Source organism: Marmota flaviventris, chromosome 6 (assembly GCF_047511675.1).
Source record: "Marmota flaviventris isolate mMarFla1 chromosome 6, mMarFla1.hap1, whole genome shotgun sequence".
Lineage (NCBI taxonomy): Eukaryota > Metazoa > Chordata > Mammalia > Rodentia > Sciuridae > Marmota > Marmota flaviventris.
The window spans coordinates 18,555,494-18,571,543 of NC_092503.1; the positions used below are offsets into that span (position 1 = coordinate 18,555,494).

Consider the following 16,050-nt stretch of genomic DNA (forward strand, 5'->3'; position numbering starts at 1 on the left):
GCCAAATGGAACATATTCTGATTCTGCAACTACCAGAAGTAACTTTACTTATCAAATTCCCAGTTTCAACCAAAATTATATATACATATAAACCCAACAAGGCATAATAATGAGGTAGACCAAGATCAAGCAGGGAGAAAAGGATATATTAGTTTTCTAGAGTTGCCTAAAACTAATTACCGGAAATGGGGTAAAAAAAAAAAAAAAAACAGAAATTCATTCTCCCACAGTTCTAGAAGCTAGATGTCCAAAGACAGGGTGTCAGCAGAGCCACGATCTACCTGAAGGCTCTAGTGGAGAATCTGTTACATGCCTGTTTACTAGCTTCTGAAATTGCCAACTATCCCTGTCCTCACTTGGTTTATAAATTCATTACTCCAGTCTTTTACCTCTGAGGTTATAGGATGTTCTCTCTGTGTACACAGCTTATGGTATGTGTCTTCATCTCTTGTTAAAAGGGAACAGTCAGATTAGTGCCCACCCTAATAACCTTTTATTAATGTGATTACATCTGAAAAGATCTTAAATTCCAAACAAAGTAGAGTTCACAAGTACCAGGGGTTAAGACTTCAACATATCTTTTTGGGAGCAGAATTTGATCCATAGCAGGGGATGGGGCAAAAAAGGCCAGATCTCCAAAGTTCTCCACTAAGACATCCTTTTCAGACAATGAGGATTTAGATGCTACAGATATTGGCAAATTAAGTTCATTTAGTAAAAATTATATGACTAGTGGATCCTTAATAGGAACTGAGCCTGGCAATCAACACAAAAAATTACATGAAAATTGAGGAAATTTAAACTTTTGTGCCTTTCATCAACTTTCAAAATGTTTATGTTTTCTTCTGTTGGCAGATTTAAAAAAAAATGTTTCTATCTTTTATTCTGGTTGGTTTTAGCCTATTTTTCTTTTAGAACTAAATTGTGCATATACACAAATTCAAATACTAAAGTCCCATCCCCAGTAATTGAGAATGTTACGTATTTAGAGATAGTACCCATAAAGAGATAATTAAAGTAAAATAAAGTCATATAAGTGAGCCCTAATCCAATATGACTGGTGTTCTCCTAAAAAGAAAAGACTAAGATATATATACACACACACACACACACACACACACACACACACACACACGACCACATAAGGAGACAGGGAAAGACTGCCTATAAGCTAAGGCAAGAGGCCTCAGAAGAAACAAATCTAGTACCTCTAGAATGGTGGGGAAATAAATTTATTATTTAATCCTCCCAGTCTGTGGTAGAATTAGCTGACTGCTAATCAAGGACAATTAGTTGGCTGTTAACCGAGGAGGGCATTCATAAGTCTGTGTTATTACTCAAATCAAATCATTCTAAGAAAGTTGAAATTGATCATTTATTTAGTATGAACAAATTGAACAAATGTCATTTTACTGGGCATGTTAAGAAGCTCAAATTATCTTAGTTTTGACCAAGATTTTAAAGGCAAGACCCAAATTTGTCTTGTTTATAGTGTCAAATATATGCTCAGCAGCCAGCACCAAGCTGTACATAATAGTCATTCCATTATCTACAGAAGAAATAGGAAGACGTAAATAAAACTATCCTAATGTGGTAAGAGAAATAAAATGGTAAAGATTCTGAGTCTTAGAGGAAATTTTTCTGCAAATTGGAAACCATCACTTAAAGTAGTAAAGTTAACTTACTCAAGTTAATATAGTTTAACCAAGAGTTGAGACTTCAATTCCTATATTTTTCCTTAAACATCATAAAAATAAAATCTATCAAAATATATCCATATTATGGGATTGCATAGTAATGTAAATATACTTCACACTACTGAAATATATGCTTAAAACTTAGAATGGTAAATTTGATGTGTACTTTACCACAATTAAAAAAAATCAAAACTGGAACAAAAATATCCCTGTGACAAAAAAATCCAAATTTAAATAATTACATATAATTTCTATTATATTTATAGATATTTCTACCAAAATAAAATCTGACTACATATGAAAATAAGACAATGAGTAAAACACTCAATTTTAAGTTAACAATTATTCAGAATCTTATGAAATAACCTTTTATAATAAGATTTTTTCTACCTTATCTACCATTAAAAGTAACTATGCAAAATGGCATAAGAATGAAACACAGTAATTTAACTTAGTTAGCCCAAATCCATTCTGGAATGAGGGGAAATTAACTAAGTTATTTTTATTGTGCTTCTATGTCAACAACAAAAATAAGCAGTGTGATAGTCATTATAACCATTCAACAATAATCTAGTCTTCTCTTTTCCTGTGGATATTGCTGAAATCAGGGATAGCCATGTGATATGCTTCTTGAAATGAGAAAGGAAAAGATGAACATCTCCAAGAAGAAACTAGTGCTTTAGCACATTCTTTTTTCCCCTTTACTATGGTAACTCTTAACATGTTAAAAACTGGCTGTCCTCAGCTAGGATTCCAGAGCAAAGACAACAATGAGAACAGTGTTCCAGCAAGCCAGAAAGGACATAAAGAGTAAGCAAAATAAATCATTGTATTAAACCACTGAGATTGTGAGATATTGACATAGCACAGCACAGAATACATCCTAACTGAAAAAGAATTTAAATACTGAATATAAAGCACTGGTATAAAAAAGTAAAATGGATTCCCACAAATGAAGAAAGGAAGGATGGGCAGGGGTGACAGGATTCTCCCCTTGTTCTCCACTTGCTCTGACACAAGGCTTCCATCAGAGTATAGATACCAGGGCATTACTCAAAGCCCTGCATGCCACAGAGCTCAGGCTAAGGGGCAAAATAAGTACTGCTACTATAGACAAGTTTGAAGAGCTGAGGGAAAGCTTTTTCTACCCTTCCCCTTCCCACTTGCAGCCAAGTATTGAGAAAAACTAGACTCCTCTGAACACTAACTTTATTCTTTCAGCCATGTGAAGAAATCATCGTCTTGAGAAAATTTAACAATGTTTGTCAATGAAGTACCAGGGCCCATTCCTTGGCATTTAAGTTCATCCACTACTATACAAATTTGTAGCCTTATAAACAATTTCACCCAGAGGAGTTATTTAAGAATCAGTTATTCCTCCTACAGTCTCTTGTTTACTACTGCCTTCATGAAGACCAAAGGGGAGCTGAACTTTGAACAGGAACCAGCTTCCTGTTCAAATTAAGTGACCAAATTACAGGGCTCAAAATTGGGAAATTCATTAGCTCATTTCATTTCTAACTTTTAGGACCATTATAAACCACAACAGAGTTTTGCCCTGGCTAATAGCAACTTAACCCCAAAGGGAAGTGGTGGACACCATAGGGCTTCATCCACTGAGAACAAGAGCCACTTTCCTGCACTTCATGAAAAGGCAGCTTTTGTTTGCTAAGCTATGCCTACAGACACCCTACAGAATGGCTTACTATTCCCCATCCTTGTTTATTGGAATTTCTTGCAGATCATCTTTACAAGTAGTATACTAGTAAGAAGCACTCAATTTCTGACCATCATCAACTGCTGAGTGTGGGTCTCCTTGAGGTTTGATCCTTCCCCTGATATTTAGCATGATAACCTGCAGTGAGTATATTTATGAACTTGGACAAGATACTGTGCCATTCCTGTGCCCAGTGAGAAATATGGACATGTCTCTGATAAACAAGGAATCAGAGATATTCTTTTGCTGCAATTCTAGCTCCTGGTAGAATCTCTCCAATGAACAACAGCTTAAGAGAACTTCTATAGCACAACACTAACCAAATACATCACTTTTATACTAATTGTATTTAGAACCAAATAATTATTTGTTGTGGCCACTATCCGTGGCAGTGCAGCAAGTATAGCAGAATCCCTGGTCTTTACCCACTAGATGCTAACAGCATCAGTTTCCTGTTCCCAGCCTGTGACAATGAAAAGTATCTTGAGATAGCACCTGTATGTCTTAGAGGTAGGGTGCAAAACCATACCAGGTGACTACTCTGCTAGAAGCTGGTTCCATTTCCAGCAGTTAGTATGACATTGACAAGAGGATGTATACTAGGACCAAGATGCCCCACCCCATCCCCACATGCTCCACTCCATTTGAGGCTGGTATAGAACTTGCCCTGAGATACCACTGGTAAACAGATTAACGGATTCTGCCCATAATTTGTCAGCAGTTGGCCTGACTCCCAGCAAGTAGAAAACAACGGAACCTTGATTTTTTGCTTGCTCTTCTTCCCATACCACACCATTCTCTCCTTCTAATACTTCCCTTTCCCTTTTGACTTTCTCCTACAAGTAGAGACATGATTCAAATAACTCAGATGATTTATCTTACAAAACAAGATGTAAACCAACAGCAAACTGCTACTGACCTGACCTCCTGCCACCACCACCCCCACATAATGTAGACATGTTCTGGTGTTAACTGGAAAAATCTGAACTGGGTCAATTCTCAGAAGTCTCTTTAGCTTGCCTAATTTACAGGGCCAATGGGGGCAGAAGCCCATATTCATAGATTGACCTCATGGACTAACTTATATTTTACCAAACCAGGAACATAGTCTGATCCTTAACCAAAGAAAAAAATTTAAAACAGGAAGGAAAAGATAAAAAGAATATACCTTTAATGCCAACTACAACTACATAAGTATCACATTCATAAACATAAAAAACCCACCACATTAAAAAACTATGTCTCATAAGCTAAAGGGGAAGAACTATATCCTTGCTCTATTTCATGCCAAAGTAAGTTCCATATGAATTTACAATGAAGTATAAAAAATGCAAACTTTAAAAGTTCTATAAGAACACATGTGGAACAATGCTTTAAAAACCTGGGTTGAAAAAAGTCTTTTATTTTTATTTTATTTTTCTGAGTTTCCCTCATAATAAATCTAATCATTTAATGTTGTTTAGAGTTCATTTTAAACATTCTGTAGAGAACATTATATAAATATTAAATTTTAAAAATCTCCATGGAATATATGCTATCATCCAATTTCATCCAATATTCATCTATAAAAATTAGAAGCTAGATTACATCATCTTTTAACAAACTTACAAGTCAAATTGTCTTGTTCTTATTGTCACTGGACAGCATTTTATTATTTTTGTGTAGTTTTTCAGAAAAGTACTAGAAACATATTGACAATTATTGTAGCCATTAATACATATATTATAAATTTCAAAATATATAGTTGGAAAGATGAAAGATAGTTGGTTGGAAAAGTTATCTTTGGCAGTTGTAAAATAGTAAATGGATTCAATTTGTATCAGACATTAGGATGATATACATTTGGTTTATCACTTATAATTTTATAGGTCATATTTCCCTGACTTCCTAAATTTCCAAAAGCATAAAGAGGCAGGGAACACCTATAAAATCTGACCTATAAAATTGATTAATCGAAAGTCCTCCAAACATGTTTTAGAAATTCCACATTTTACTGTATTTCCATCTAACTATTTTCCCTTTTAAATTGAATAGGTATTTGATTGAATTAACCAGTGTGTGCTGTCATGTAGGCCCAGATTGCATTTGAATGCTAGCAATAAAGAGCTTAAACACGCAACCACTTTCATTGACTGTTAGTAAGAACAGAAACGAAATCTGACCACAAATACCCGAACTTTGGCTTCACTGCCTCAAAGTTGTCTTCATGTGTGCTTGCTCATGAAAAAAGTCTTTTAATCAATGCCCAAAGTTCATAAGTTATATTAGAACAAATTTCTTTGACCAAACTCGTATTCTTCTAAAAATTTAGCTGATATATTTGTACATATGAATAAAGAAATATGTTTAACATAATATCAAAATAAAGCAAACTCAACTGGAAATGATCATCTGATGTCCACTGATGAAAACTGAATAAATAAATTATCTATACAACAGAATAGTACATAGTTATAAAAAAATGATTACAAAATTGGGTTGGGGTTGTGTTTCAGGGGTAGAGCGCTTGCACGGCATGTGTGAGGCACTGAGTTTGACTCTCAGCACCACATATAAATAAATCAAAAATAAAATAAAGGTCAACAGACAACTAAAAATCAGACTACAAAAGATTTAAATGTGGTAGTATAAGTGGATCTATTGGATAATGTTATAAACAAAACAAGCTAAAGGAATACTGTAATGGCTTCTCTGTCATGAAAAAAAAAAGAGTCACAGACAGGTTTTTGCTTTTATACAGAGTAAGTATTTTTAGAGGGACACAAAAGAAATTTATATGCTTGTTTCTAGGAAGGAAGACAGATCTGGAAAGGAAGCAATCTTTCTTTCATTGTATATCCTTTTAAGTTTATTAATTAGTTTTTAGATTATTCATAAAGTTCATCACAAAAAAGATCAAAAAGTAAAATTCAAAGAAAATGCATCAAAACAGAATAGCAAATGTCCTATATACTTAATGAGAGTATACTCACCTTTCCCGACAAAATTTAAGTGAATGTAGTATGGCAGGCCTTTTCTGACGTAAATTCCATAAGTGTAAGGTGTCATCAGCCAAGACACTCACAAGAGCTCCCTTAAAAAAAAAAAAAAAGGCATATTTTATACATAAATACATCTTATAAACATTAATGCAACCAAACATTTTCTAAAAAATATCTCATTCTTAAACTTCAAAACATTTGCTTCTAAGAAACATTTACCTCACCAAATTCTAAACAGCAGATGTTGGAGTATACATACATGTGTGTGGATGTCATTTAATGATTGAACCTCAATACCTTCAAGTTTAACTTAATATCTTATGAAACAAAAGTGTAGTAGTAGTATATAGTAGGATACATGATTAAGACTTAGCTATTTAAAATTAGAGATTGGAATATAAATTAGTTGGTGACTACAATAAATATTTTCTGGACTAACAGCAAAATATAATATAAAATGTCAAATGTTTTCTCTGATATAAAGAGGCTGATTCATAATGGGATAGGGAGAAGGGAACATGGGAGGAATAGATAAACTCTAGATAGGGTAGAGTTGCTGGAAAGGGAGGGAGGGGGCGTGGGGTTATAAATGATGGTGGAATGTCATTATCATTATTATCCAAAGTACATGTATAAGGACACGAATTGTTGTGAATATACTTTGTATACAACCAAATATGAAAAATTGTGCTCTACATGTGTAATAAGAATTGTAATGCATTCTGCTGTCATATATAAATAAAAAATTTATGGGAAAAAAAGATAATTTCTTGTTTGTTGGGTTTTATTATTTAGGGTAACAAATGTTAAAGGGATTAAGGTTTGTATAACTCTAGTTACAAACAACTATCACTTTAGGTTATTATACTACACTATGGATTCTAAATTTTTCTTAAAAGTTAAACTTGGTTAATATAAGTAGACTGGTGTAATTGTGAAGCTACTACTGGTTTCTTTTATATTAGATGTATTCATGTCCCCCAAGAATACAAGTCTTTAAATAGAAGGTTTAGGAGAACACTTTACCATGCTGTTGTTCTACATCTAAAGTTGTCTGTAACACTGGTCTTTTGCAAACTTAAATTTTTATTTATGTCATTTGATGTTCTGTAATTAGATAAAAATAATCTGTCATAAGTTGTAAAATTTTGTGTTACTCTTTACTTTGGGATGGGCACTTTAATACATTTTTGGAAGACAATAAGGAGAGACTGGTTTATTTAAAGGTTGACAATATGGGATATGAAGAAATTTTGCCACTTTTCCACAAATGGGGTTAAAAGCTCTCTTAGCCTGTTTGATTCATGTTTCAGTTTAATGTGAAATTATGTTAACTGATTCATATAGGCCCAGGAAATGATATATGAAAATGTTGTAAAATAATATTTCAGGAAGAAATAAGGATCAGTTTCAGAAATAAAACACCTTACCTAAGATTTATCAAGAGGCCACCTCACTTGAGTTAAAAAACTCTGCCTCTCACCTTATTCCATGTTAGGATAACCACTCAAGTTCATTTGAAGTAAATTAAAGAAATAGGCATTTTTATAAGGATTACTGTGATTTTAAAATAAGGAGGAAATATAATATATAGCTAATTAAAGGTCTGGAATTGCAAAAATTATGTTTCTTGGTTCATAGCTATTATACAAACTAAAAATGTTTTTACTCTTGTAAAAAAAACCTGCTAGTCCTTATTTTCATGGTCATATTCATTTATTTTGTATTAATCTCATTCCAATACTCATGTCTTCTTGTTTCTCTGATAGAAGCACTCACCTCCCAGATGACTTTACAACCTGTTCTTTCCAAACCAGACTTTTACCACAGACCCTTCGACTGACCCAAAACATTCCTAAAAGGGAAACCCAAACTGCTTGCCCCATGTCGCCCCCTCTCAGCCTGAAAGAGCCAGACATGTCATTGCCCATTTCCCCTTACAGCAGTAAGGGTTCCCTTACTCAGAGGGAAGAATAAGACCAAGACAAAGGACAAGTAGTAGATTATATTTAATTAAAAAAAAAAAGGGAAATGGGGTAGATAGCACTCCCCATCACCAATGCTTTGGCACAAAATATTTCAAGAGACCTCCAGGATCAAAAGACAATTGATAATAAACTTGAAGCTAAGGTGAATGCCTTAGAGGCTATTGTAGTAGTCCTGGTCAGATACAAAGTCTTAAGGTCATACAACAATTATGATGCCGTGTCGTTTATTAGTTTATTTGTGTAACTAACACCTGTTCCATACTATATCTCCTAATGGGATTGGGAAAAGATAAAGATGCATCTATTGTGAATTTGGAATCATAACAATGTGAATTTATATCTTTTACAACTACACCGTTACATCCAAGTCATGCAAAAAAGTAAGATTCCTGTGTTATCCTCCACCAGTTTTACACAAAAAGCTGTTAGATGATTTGAATGGTTTCAATTATTAAAACATGCTAAAACATACTGCATGGTATCTCTTAGGACTTGTTTCCTTGCTCTTTATTCTGTGTTGTTTTCTCGTGGTCAGCTATAAGCTTGTCGGACAAGTTCTAGTTCCAGTACTTCAGAGTAGACATGCATAGTTTACGTTTAAAAAATAAAAAAGGGGGAGATGCAGAAAGTGGTGACTTATATCATGGTCTCTGACTGCCTTGTGGCTGTGGCTATGGCTGTGCTTGTGCTGGGAATTTTTGCACAAAGTTGCAGGATAAGATTGCCTAGTTGCTATAGTGATGCCCTGCCTGAGGAAGCTCTGTGCAAAGGCACAGAACTACATCAGTCTTAACTTTGAGCTCAGACACCTGTCATCAGTGAAAGAAAATTCTGAGCATAACAAGATAACCACAAGAGCCGCGACATTCAAGTCTGTCTGCTTTGCAGAAACATTCCCACAAATAACCTTTTGATGATAAAACCTATAAAAAAAAATCTGCTATACTAGCTCTGGGTCTTTGTTCTTCTATCAGAGTTTGGTGTACCAACCAGTCCCAGGTTTCTCCTTGTAAGTGTGTATGTCTTTAAACCCCACATTGCCCCTGACCTGTTTCTAAGATTGGGCTATGTAAGTCAAGGAAGAGTTAGATCCTTTTATATTAATTTCAAAAGATTTGCAATCCCAATCCTTTATGTTATTATGAGAAATCTTAAAGTCTCCCCATTTAAAATAAGAGTTTTTCATCCAATTCGGAATGATTAAAATAGCTGTCAAAATAAGATATACTTCAAACCATATCTCCCAGGCCTTTCCACCTTCTAAATTCTGAGGGGTAACTCTTTTATGTAGGTCCTACTGCTATAATATGACAATTGGAAAGCTATCTGACATACATAAAGTACACACTCTCCTTTTACTAGAAAGCATTGTCTTATCTATAACACTCAGACCCTAAAAAAATTACACAATTACAAATTATTAGTATGATAGTTTTACTTAATTTTTTGTCATCTTTAGAATTTTACTTCCATGAAAACCTTTCTTAAATTCTGACATGAATATTCATCAAAATCCAGAGGTGTTTAGATATGTATTTTCCTATACATTACAAATTTATTCAATGTATCTTAAGGATTTGGGGGAAAAACAATGTTCACAAACTATCCTCAAATCTAAGGAGTTCATCAGAGCCCTTTCCGGAGAAATTTCTCTTCTTTCCTTCTACGACCATCTTTCCTTGCCTGTTGCCACTTACAGTGAAGATCTATTCTCAGAGCTGCTCATGTTGTTCTAAAATCTGCAAGCACAGCGTTTCCTGAGCTAATAAAATGTTGTTTACTCTATCTCTTTCTATATAGTAAATTCAAAAAGAAGGGGATTATCAATTACTTCAACAAATAAGCAGCACAACTTGAAGCAATATCCACTTTAAAATGAAAATTGGCTTCTTCCTGGTAGTATTTCTAAGCAATTCATTAGGGCTGGGGATGCAGATCAGGAGAACACTGCCTAGCATGTGCGAGGCTCTGGGTTCAATCCCCAACACCACAAAAAAAAAAAAAAAAAAAAAAGAAAAGAAAGAAACAAAAGGTCAAAGTAATCCATTAAAGGAATTCTGTTACTTATAACAGGATTCTTATTTTATTAATTTTTAATATAGACTTTGTTATACAACTTTAAATATCCCTGAAATAAAATTAAATGCAGCATCTAGTACCAAAAAAAATTTTAACCTTATTCCATTCTGTTTGCAACTCTATTTTGAGAAATATATCATGCAACTCTCCACAATGATGACTAAAACTAAATTACAGTTACCTCCAACCCACAATAAATTAATTTTTGTTCAAATATTTAAATGTGAATGCATACAAAAAAACTGAAAGACCAGATGTAGCTCAATTTCAAATATAAAAAGGAATGATTAAGATAATTCACTGACCTCATTAATCAGGAACTGGAGCTGAATTACAGCAGCTCCACTGTCATGTTGGCAATAACATTCTACTCCCGGACGACCAAAGCTATCATAAATTCCATTAAGGAGTTTTTGATATATGTGGCCTTTTTTCTTTAGAGAAATTGATAAGTTATAACAAACTAATAAGTATTTTGATAACCTGATATTTAATAATATAGGGCACTTACTGAGGTGGAGATTTAGAGTTAGGTTTACTACACATTAATTAGTTTCTGTCGATAATCAGAAGTCTCAGAGATTACAGTTCTGAAAGAAATAAGAAAATAGATCCTTCTAGGAAAAAAATGAAGTATTAAATTCAGCAATATGGAAAAACAATAAATAGTTAAAATATTTTACTCTGGCCCAAAATCTTTTTTTTTCCTTTTAAAATTTTCATATAACAGAAAACATTTATATAACATTTTTTTATGTGCCACCCATTATTATAAACATGTTTCATAATATTAAATATTTTAATCCTCATAACCCATGGAAGAATATATTAATATTCCCTATGATAAGTAAACTGAAGTACAGAGAAATTACATAACTTGACCCAAGTCACACAACTACAAAGTAAAAGAAAAGGAATGTGAATATGCAACATGGTTCCAAGGTGTTCACTTTTTTCCCCCCAGTGCTGGAGCTCAAACCTAGGGTCACTGTCATGTTAAGGACAAACTCTACCACTGAGATGTACCCCTAGCCCTACATTCATAATAGGTATGCTAATCACTAAAATGGAACAAAAAAGGCTGTACACTCAATAGAATCCCCTGTGTTCAGTTAAATACATTTCACCTTCATAATCTTGATCATTTTAACATGTTAATACACTAATCCAATTTTCACTACTTAATAAATACTAATAGTAACCAAAATAAAAAACTTTGGTGGGATTTAATAAAATTATAACTCTCTCTATAAACTCAAATCCAGGAATACAGACATTTTATTAAGCTAGGGCTTAATAAAAAATTAAATTGTAGCATAGGTTCAATTTGTGCTTCTCCCATTTGATTTCTAGACATTTTCCTAGGTAATATTTATTTTCAGTAGGGTTTTTTTCTATTTTATACAATTAACTTCTATTTCATAACTTTACAGACTGATTTGAGTATGCTTAGCTTATACTCAAAACCTAGAATTACTGTTATTAGCAGTATTGATAATTGTAATAGTGTTTGACACACCAGTACAAATGCAACTACAGAAACCAGATTTCAAATTGCTAGTATTGGCACTATGCAAATCACATCAAAAGTCAAGAGAAATGTCTACATGCCTGTTCACACATTTCTTTTCTCAAGTGACAAGACAGATCATTACAGTGAGACTAATTCTAATCTTTTCAGCTAAATTATTTTTGCATCAATGACTATATTTTAAAATTCTTTTTACATGAATCTAGTTAAATTTTTTCTGAGCAGACCAGGAAAACTAATGTAAAAATTGTGAGCTACTATGGAGAATCATAAAAAATATATTCATCTTAATATTATCACAAAATATATATCACTTTACTAATCTTCTGATGTTAGCCCATGACCTTTCCTTTGAGTATGGATTCAGAGTTGTTTCTCTTGAATAAAACAGCTCTAACTACCCAGATTTAAGATTTCCAGTTTATTTGGATCCAGACTTGGTGTCCATTAGTGGATGAATAGATAAAAGAAAATGTGGAATATATACACAATGTTCTTTTTAGTCATAAAGAAAAATGAAAGTGTCACTTGCAGGAAAATGGACGGAAATTGAGAGCTTTACAGAAAGGGAAATAAGCCAAAGTAAGGTGTTCAAGTGCCATATGTTTCTTGCATATGTGAAAGCTAGAGAGGAAAAGGAAAAAAAAAAAGTGGAGCAGGGATCTAACAAAAACTGAAGGGAGATCAGTAGAGTAGAGGAAAGGAATCATGGAGCAGGAGAAGTGTAAGGAAAGGGAAAATACTCAGGGATGATATTGGCCGTATTATATGGTTATGTTGAATGCATGTATGAATATGTAACAATAAATCCCACCATTATGTAGAACTATAGTGCATCCATAAAAATATAGAAAAAAATCATCCTGTATAAGTGGAAAAAAATTATTTCTAGCTTAATTGTTTAAACATATCTTAAAAGATATTGGCTGTGAAATTCAAGTTCAGCATTCATAAAAAATGTTATTCCTTCTCAATCATCTACAGTTATGATGGGAAATTTTAGCATGGAAAAACACAAACTATAGAGTACAGAGTTCTCAATCTTGTTATCATGTTAGAATTCTAGAACCACTGCAAACGTATTGCCAGAGAAGATGCCTGGGTGGGTAGGTCAGTTATTTAGTTAATTTGCTTATTTATTTATTTTAGGTGCCGCAGTAACATCTGAGACACAGTGAGAATGGAAGATCTCTAATTTCAAGTCAGTTCATATGCCAGTTCTGCCATTATCTGCTGTAATATAATGAGAATTATTGTAACTTTCAACGTTGTAATCTGTGAAGTAAAGATGAGACTCATTAATCTAATAGCAAACTAATTTGTTATTTATTGAAATAACAAATATTAAATAACAAGTTCTTTATATAACCTAAAACTAAATGTTATTTTACAGTGAAGGTGCCATTATAAGAAAATGTCAATTTTGAATATCAGATCACCAAACAGCATGCCACAGAAACAAACATTCACATCCTTTCACACCTATGGTGATTACTGCTTCTGATACATGTGGATCTTCCTAATACTAACATCTCTGAGAGTTAAAATTCTTATTGGAAAATGGCCAAAAACTATAAAAAAGATCTGCTTGGTATATTATTCCCATATATCATGGCTATATTCTTTACAATTAAATGAAAAAGCAAAATTTTTTACATTAAAATGAAGATGAATCAAAAGACGAGTACATATTGAGTAATGGTATAAATATATTTGTTAAATGGAGAAATATTATTCTGATATATACTTTTTATACATGTATGAATCAACTATAAGGCAAAGCTAACAATAAATCTTATCTTAGTACACTGTCTCACCTTATAACTCTGAATTCCAATATAATTTTTTCAAAATGGTACCATCATCGTAAGATAACTTTGTGTCCTCAATTTTTCTACTGCTTGCCTATCCAGAGCTATGATATCTACCTAATCTTGTTAGTCATCTTTGTTTCTGGGAAGAACCAGTTAATTTATCTGACCCATGTCATATGGCAGATACTTCTTGCACAGTTACATTCATGGTCCTTGTCCAAAAAAGCACCATTGATAACAGTCACACTTATGAAGAGGAGATGCAGAAGCCAAAGTTAAAATATACTGGGAGCAGAGACTTTGAATGTTAAGGTTAGTTAATTGAGACACATAAACAATAGGGGGAAATAATTATAGAAGTAAAACGCACAATGAAACTAGAAATTAAGTAGGAACTATCAGGAAGAAGTATACAACATTGATGAGCAGAAACAAAAAGCTTGTTTACTTATAGAACTATACATCAATTTAAAAATAAACATGTATCCAATTGCCTAAATTGACTATTGTTGTTGCTGTTATGATGTTGGCTGGGTGACTGGTTAGGAAGGGAGTGATAAAGGAGCAACTAGGATATTCTTATATCCATCATCCATTATCATCATTGAGATTTATGAAACATTCGCTAGGTGTCAATAACTATGGATGTATTACTTCACAACGGTACTTCTGTGACAAGTTGTTTTTAATAATTAAGAAGAGTCAGGTACAATAAGTAAACTGCCCAAGGTAATTTGTATGTTAGTTAAGATAACTGACCCCAGATAATCTAATTTCAGAACCTACTGTGTAAATCACCAAGCTTTATCATACAAAAATATATGTTAAGAGCTGAATTTCACATGTAAATTTGTCACTTCCTACCTTACTGTAAGTCGTCTTAAAACTGGGAGAATGAACATAGAAGAGATTTATTATCCATATTTTACATATGAGTAGCTAAAAAACTCAGATTGTTCTAATACTATAAAGTTGGACCAAATGTAACTTTTAGTAACAAGTAAACCAAGTAAATGGTTATCCTTAGGTAGCTGGGGTCATGCCGTTAAAGGGACAGTGGGACCTTTGTCTCTCAGTCTTTCTTTTGCTTTCTGGCTTATGAGAGGTCTGATCAGTCACATACTCCCTGCTATTGCCATCCAGCAGAGAGGCCCATGGAAATGTGGCCATCTGAACTTGGACTGGAAAATTTAGAATCATGAGCTAAATAAACTTTTTCTAAGGTAAACGGCTTATGTATTTCATTATTATACTGTGAAGCTCATATGAATGGTACACAATATTCCAATCAAAAAATACAATACACTCATTTTTCATATTAGCTCAGGGTCTAATATTAAATATTAATTTTAATAACAAATCAATGTGTCCCATTAGGGTAAGTAAAATGAAATTCTATATTTCAATTTTAGTTCTAATTTTGAAACTACCATCTTTTTTTTTTTTTTTTTTTTTTTTTTTACTTGTAGGTGGACACAATACCTTTATTTTATTTATGTGGTGCTGAGGATCAAACCTAGGGCCTCAAGCATGGGAGACGAGTGCTCTACCGATGAGCCACAGCACCAGCCCCAAACTACCTTCTTGCATATGCTTCATGTCTAAATATTTAGAGACTAGAGCCATGTGAGAGCAATAAAGCAGCAAACAAACAAATGGAGTCTTGGGTTTAGTTCAGTGGTGGAATACATACTTAGTATTTATGAAGTCCTGGATTCAATTCCCTGCATAAAAAAAAAGTTTAGTATATCAAACACCATCTTACTAAAGATAATACAATATGTTAGAGAGAGAGATGGTGGGGGAGAGAAAAAAGCTTGCAGAATTAATGAAATATACTATGTTAGTAGAATAAAGGACAAAAATCACATTGTCATTTCAATGGGCATAAAAATTTATAGACAAAAATCAATCATTTTTCATGATAAACCACTCAATAGAACCAGGAATAGAAGAAAACTTCTTCAATGTAACAAAGGACATCTATGAAAAAGTCACAGCTAAGATAACATCATACTTAATGGTGAAAGACTGAATAGCTTATCCACTAAGATCCAGCCTATAGGCTAGTGAGCTTCTAGGACAATCTCAAGTAATAGGAACATAGTAATGAGCTCTCTTTATACCCCAAAAGCCTAGAAAAGACTCAATAAATATTTATGAATGAATGATCTTTTCTAAACACATGCTTCTATCTAGTCTATTTTTCTAGCCCATTCATTTTACCTTCCAATCATTTGTTG

The 16,050-nt window shown here is 33.2% G+C and overlaps 1 protein-coding gene across 4 annotated transcripts in view; it reads right to left on the reverse strand.

Annotated features, from left to right (window-relative positions):
• Positions 1 to 16,050, reverse strand: part of Stxbp5 (syntaxin binding protein 5) — a 172,013-nt gene that overhangs the window by 121,409 nt on the left and 34,554 nt on the right. For all 4 annotated transcript variants that reach the window (XM_071612926.1, XM_027939502.2, XM_027939501.2 and 1 more), the window contains exons 3-4: positions 10,768 to 10,849; positions 6,387 to 6,487 (exon numbers count right to left, since the gene is read on the reverse strand). In XM_071612926.1, coding sequence (XP_071469027.1) covers positions 6,387 to 6,487; positions 10,768 to 10,849 — 183 coding nt within the window. The remainder of the gene's footprint in view (positions 1 to 6,386; positions 6,488 to 10,767; positions 10,850 to 16,050) is intronic.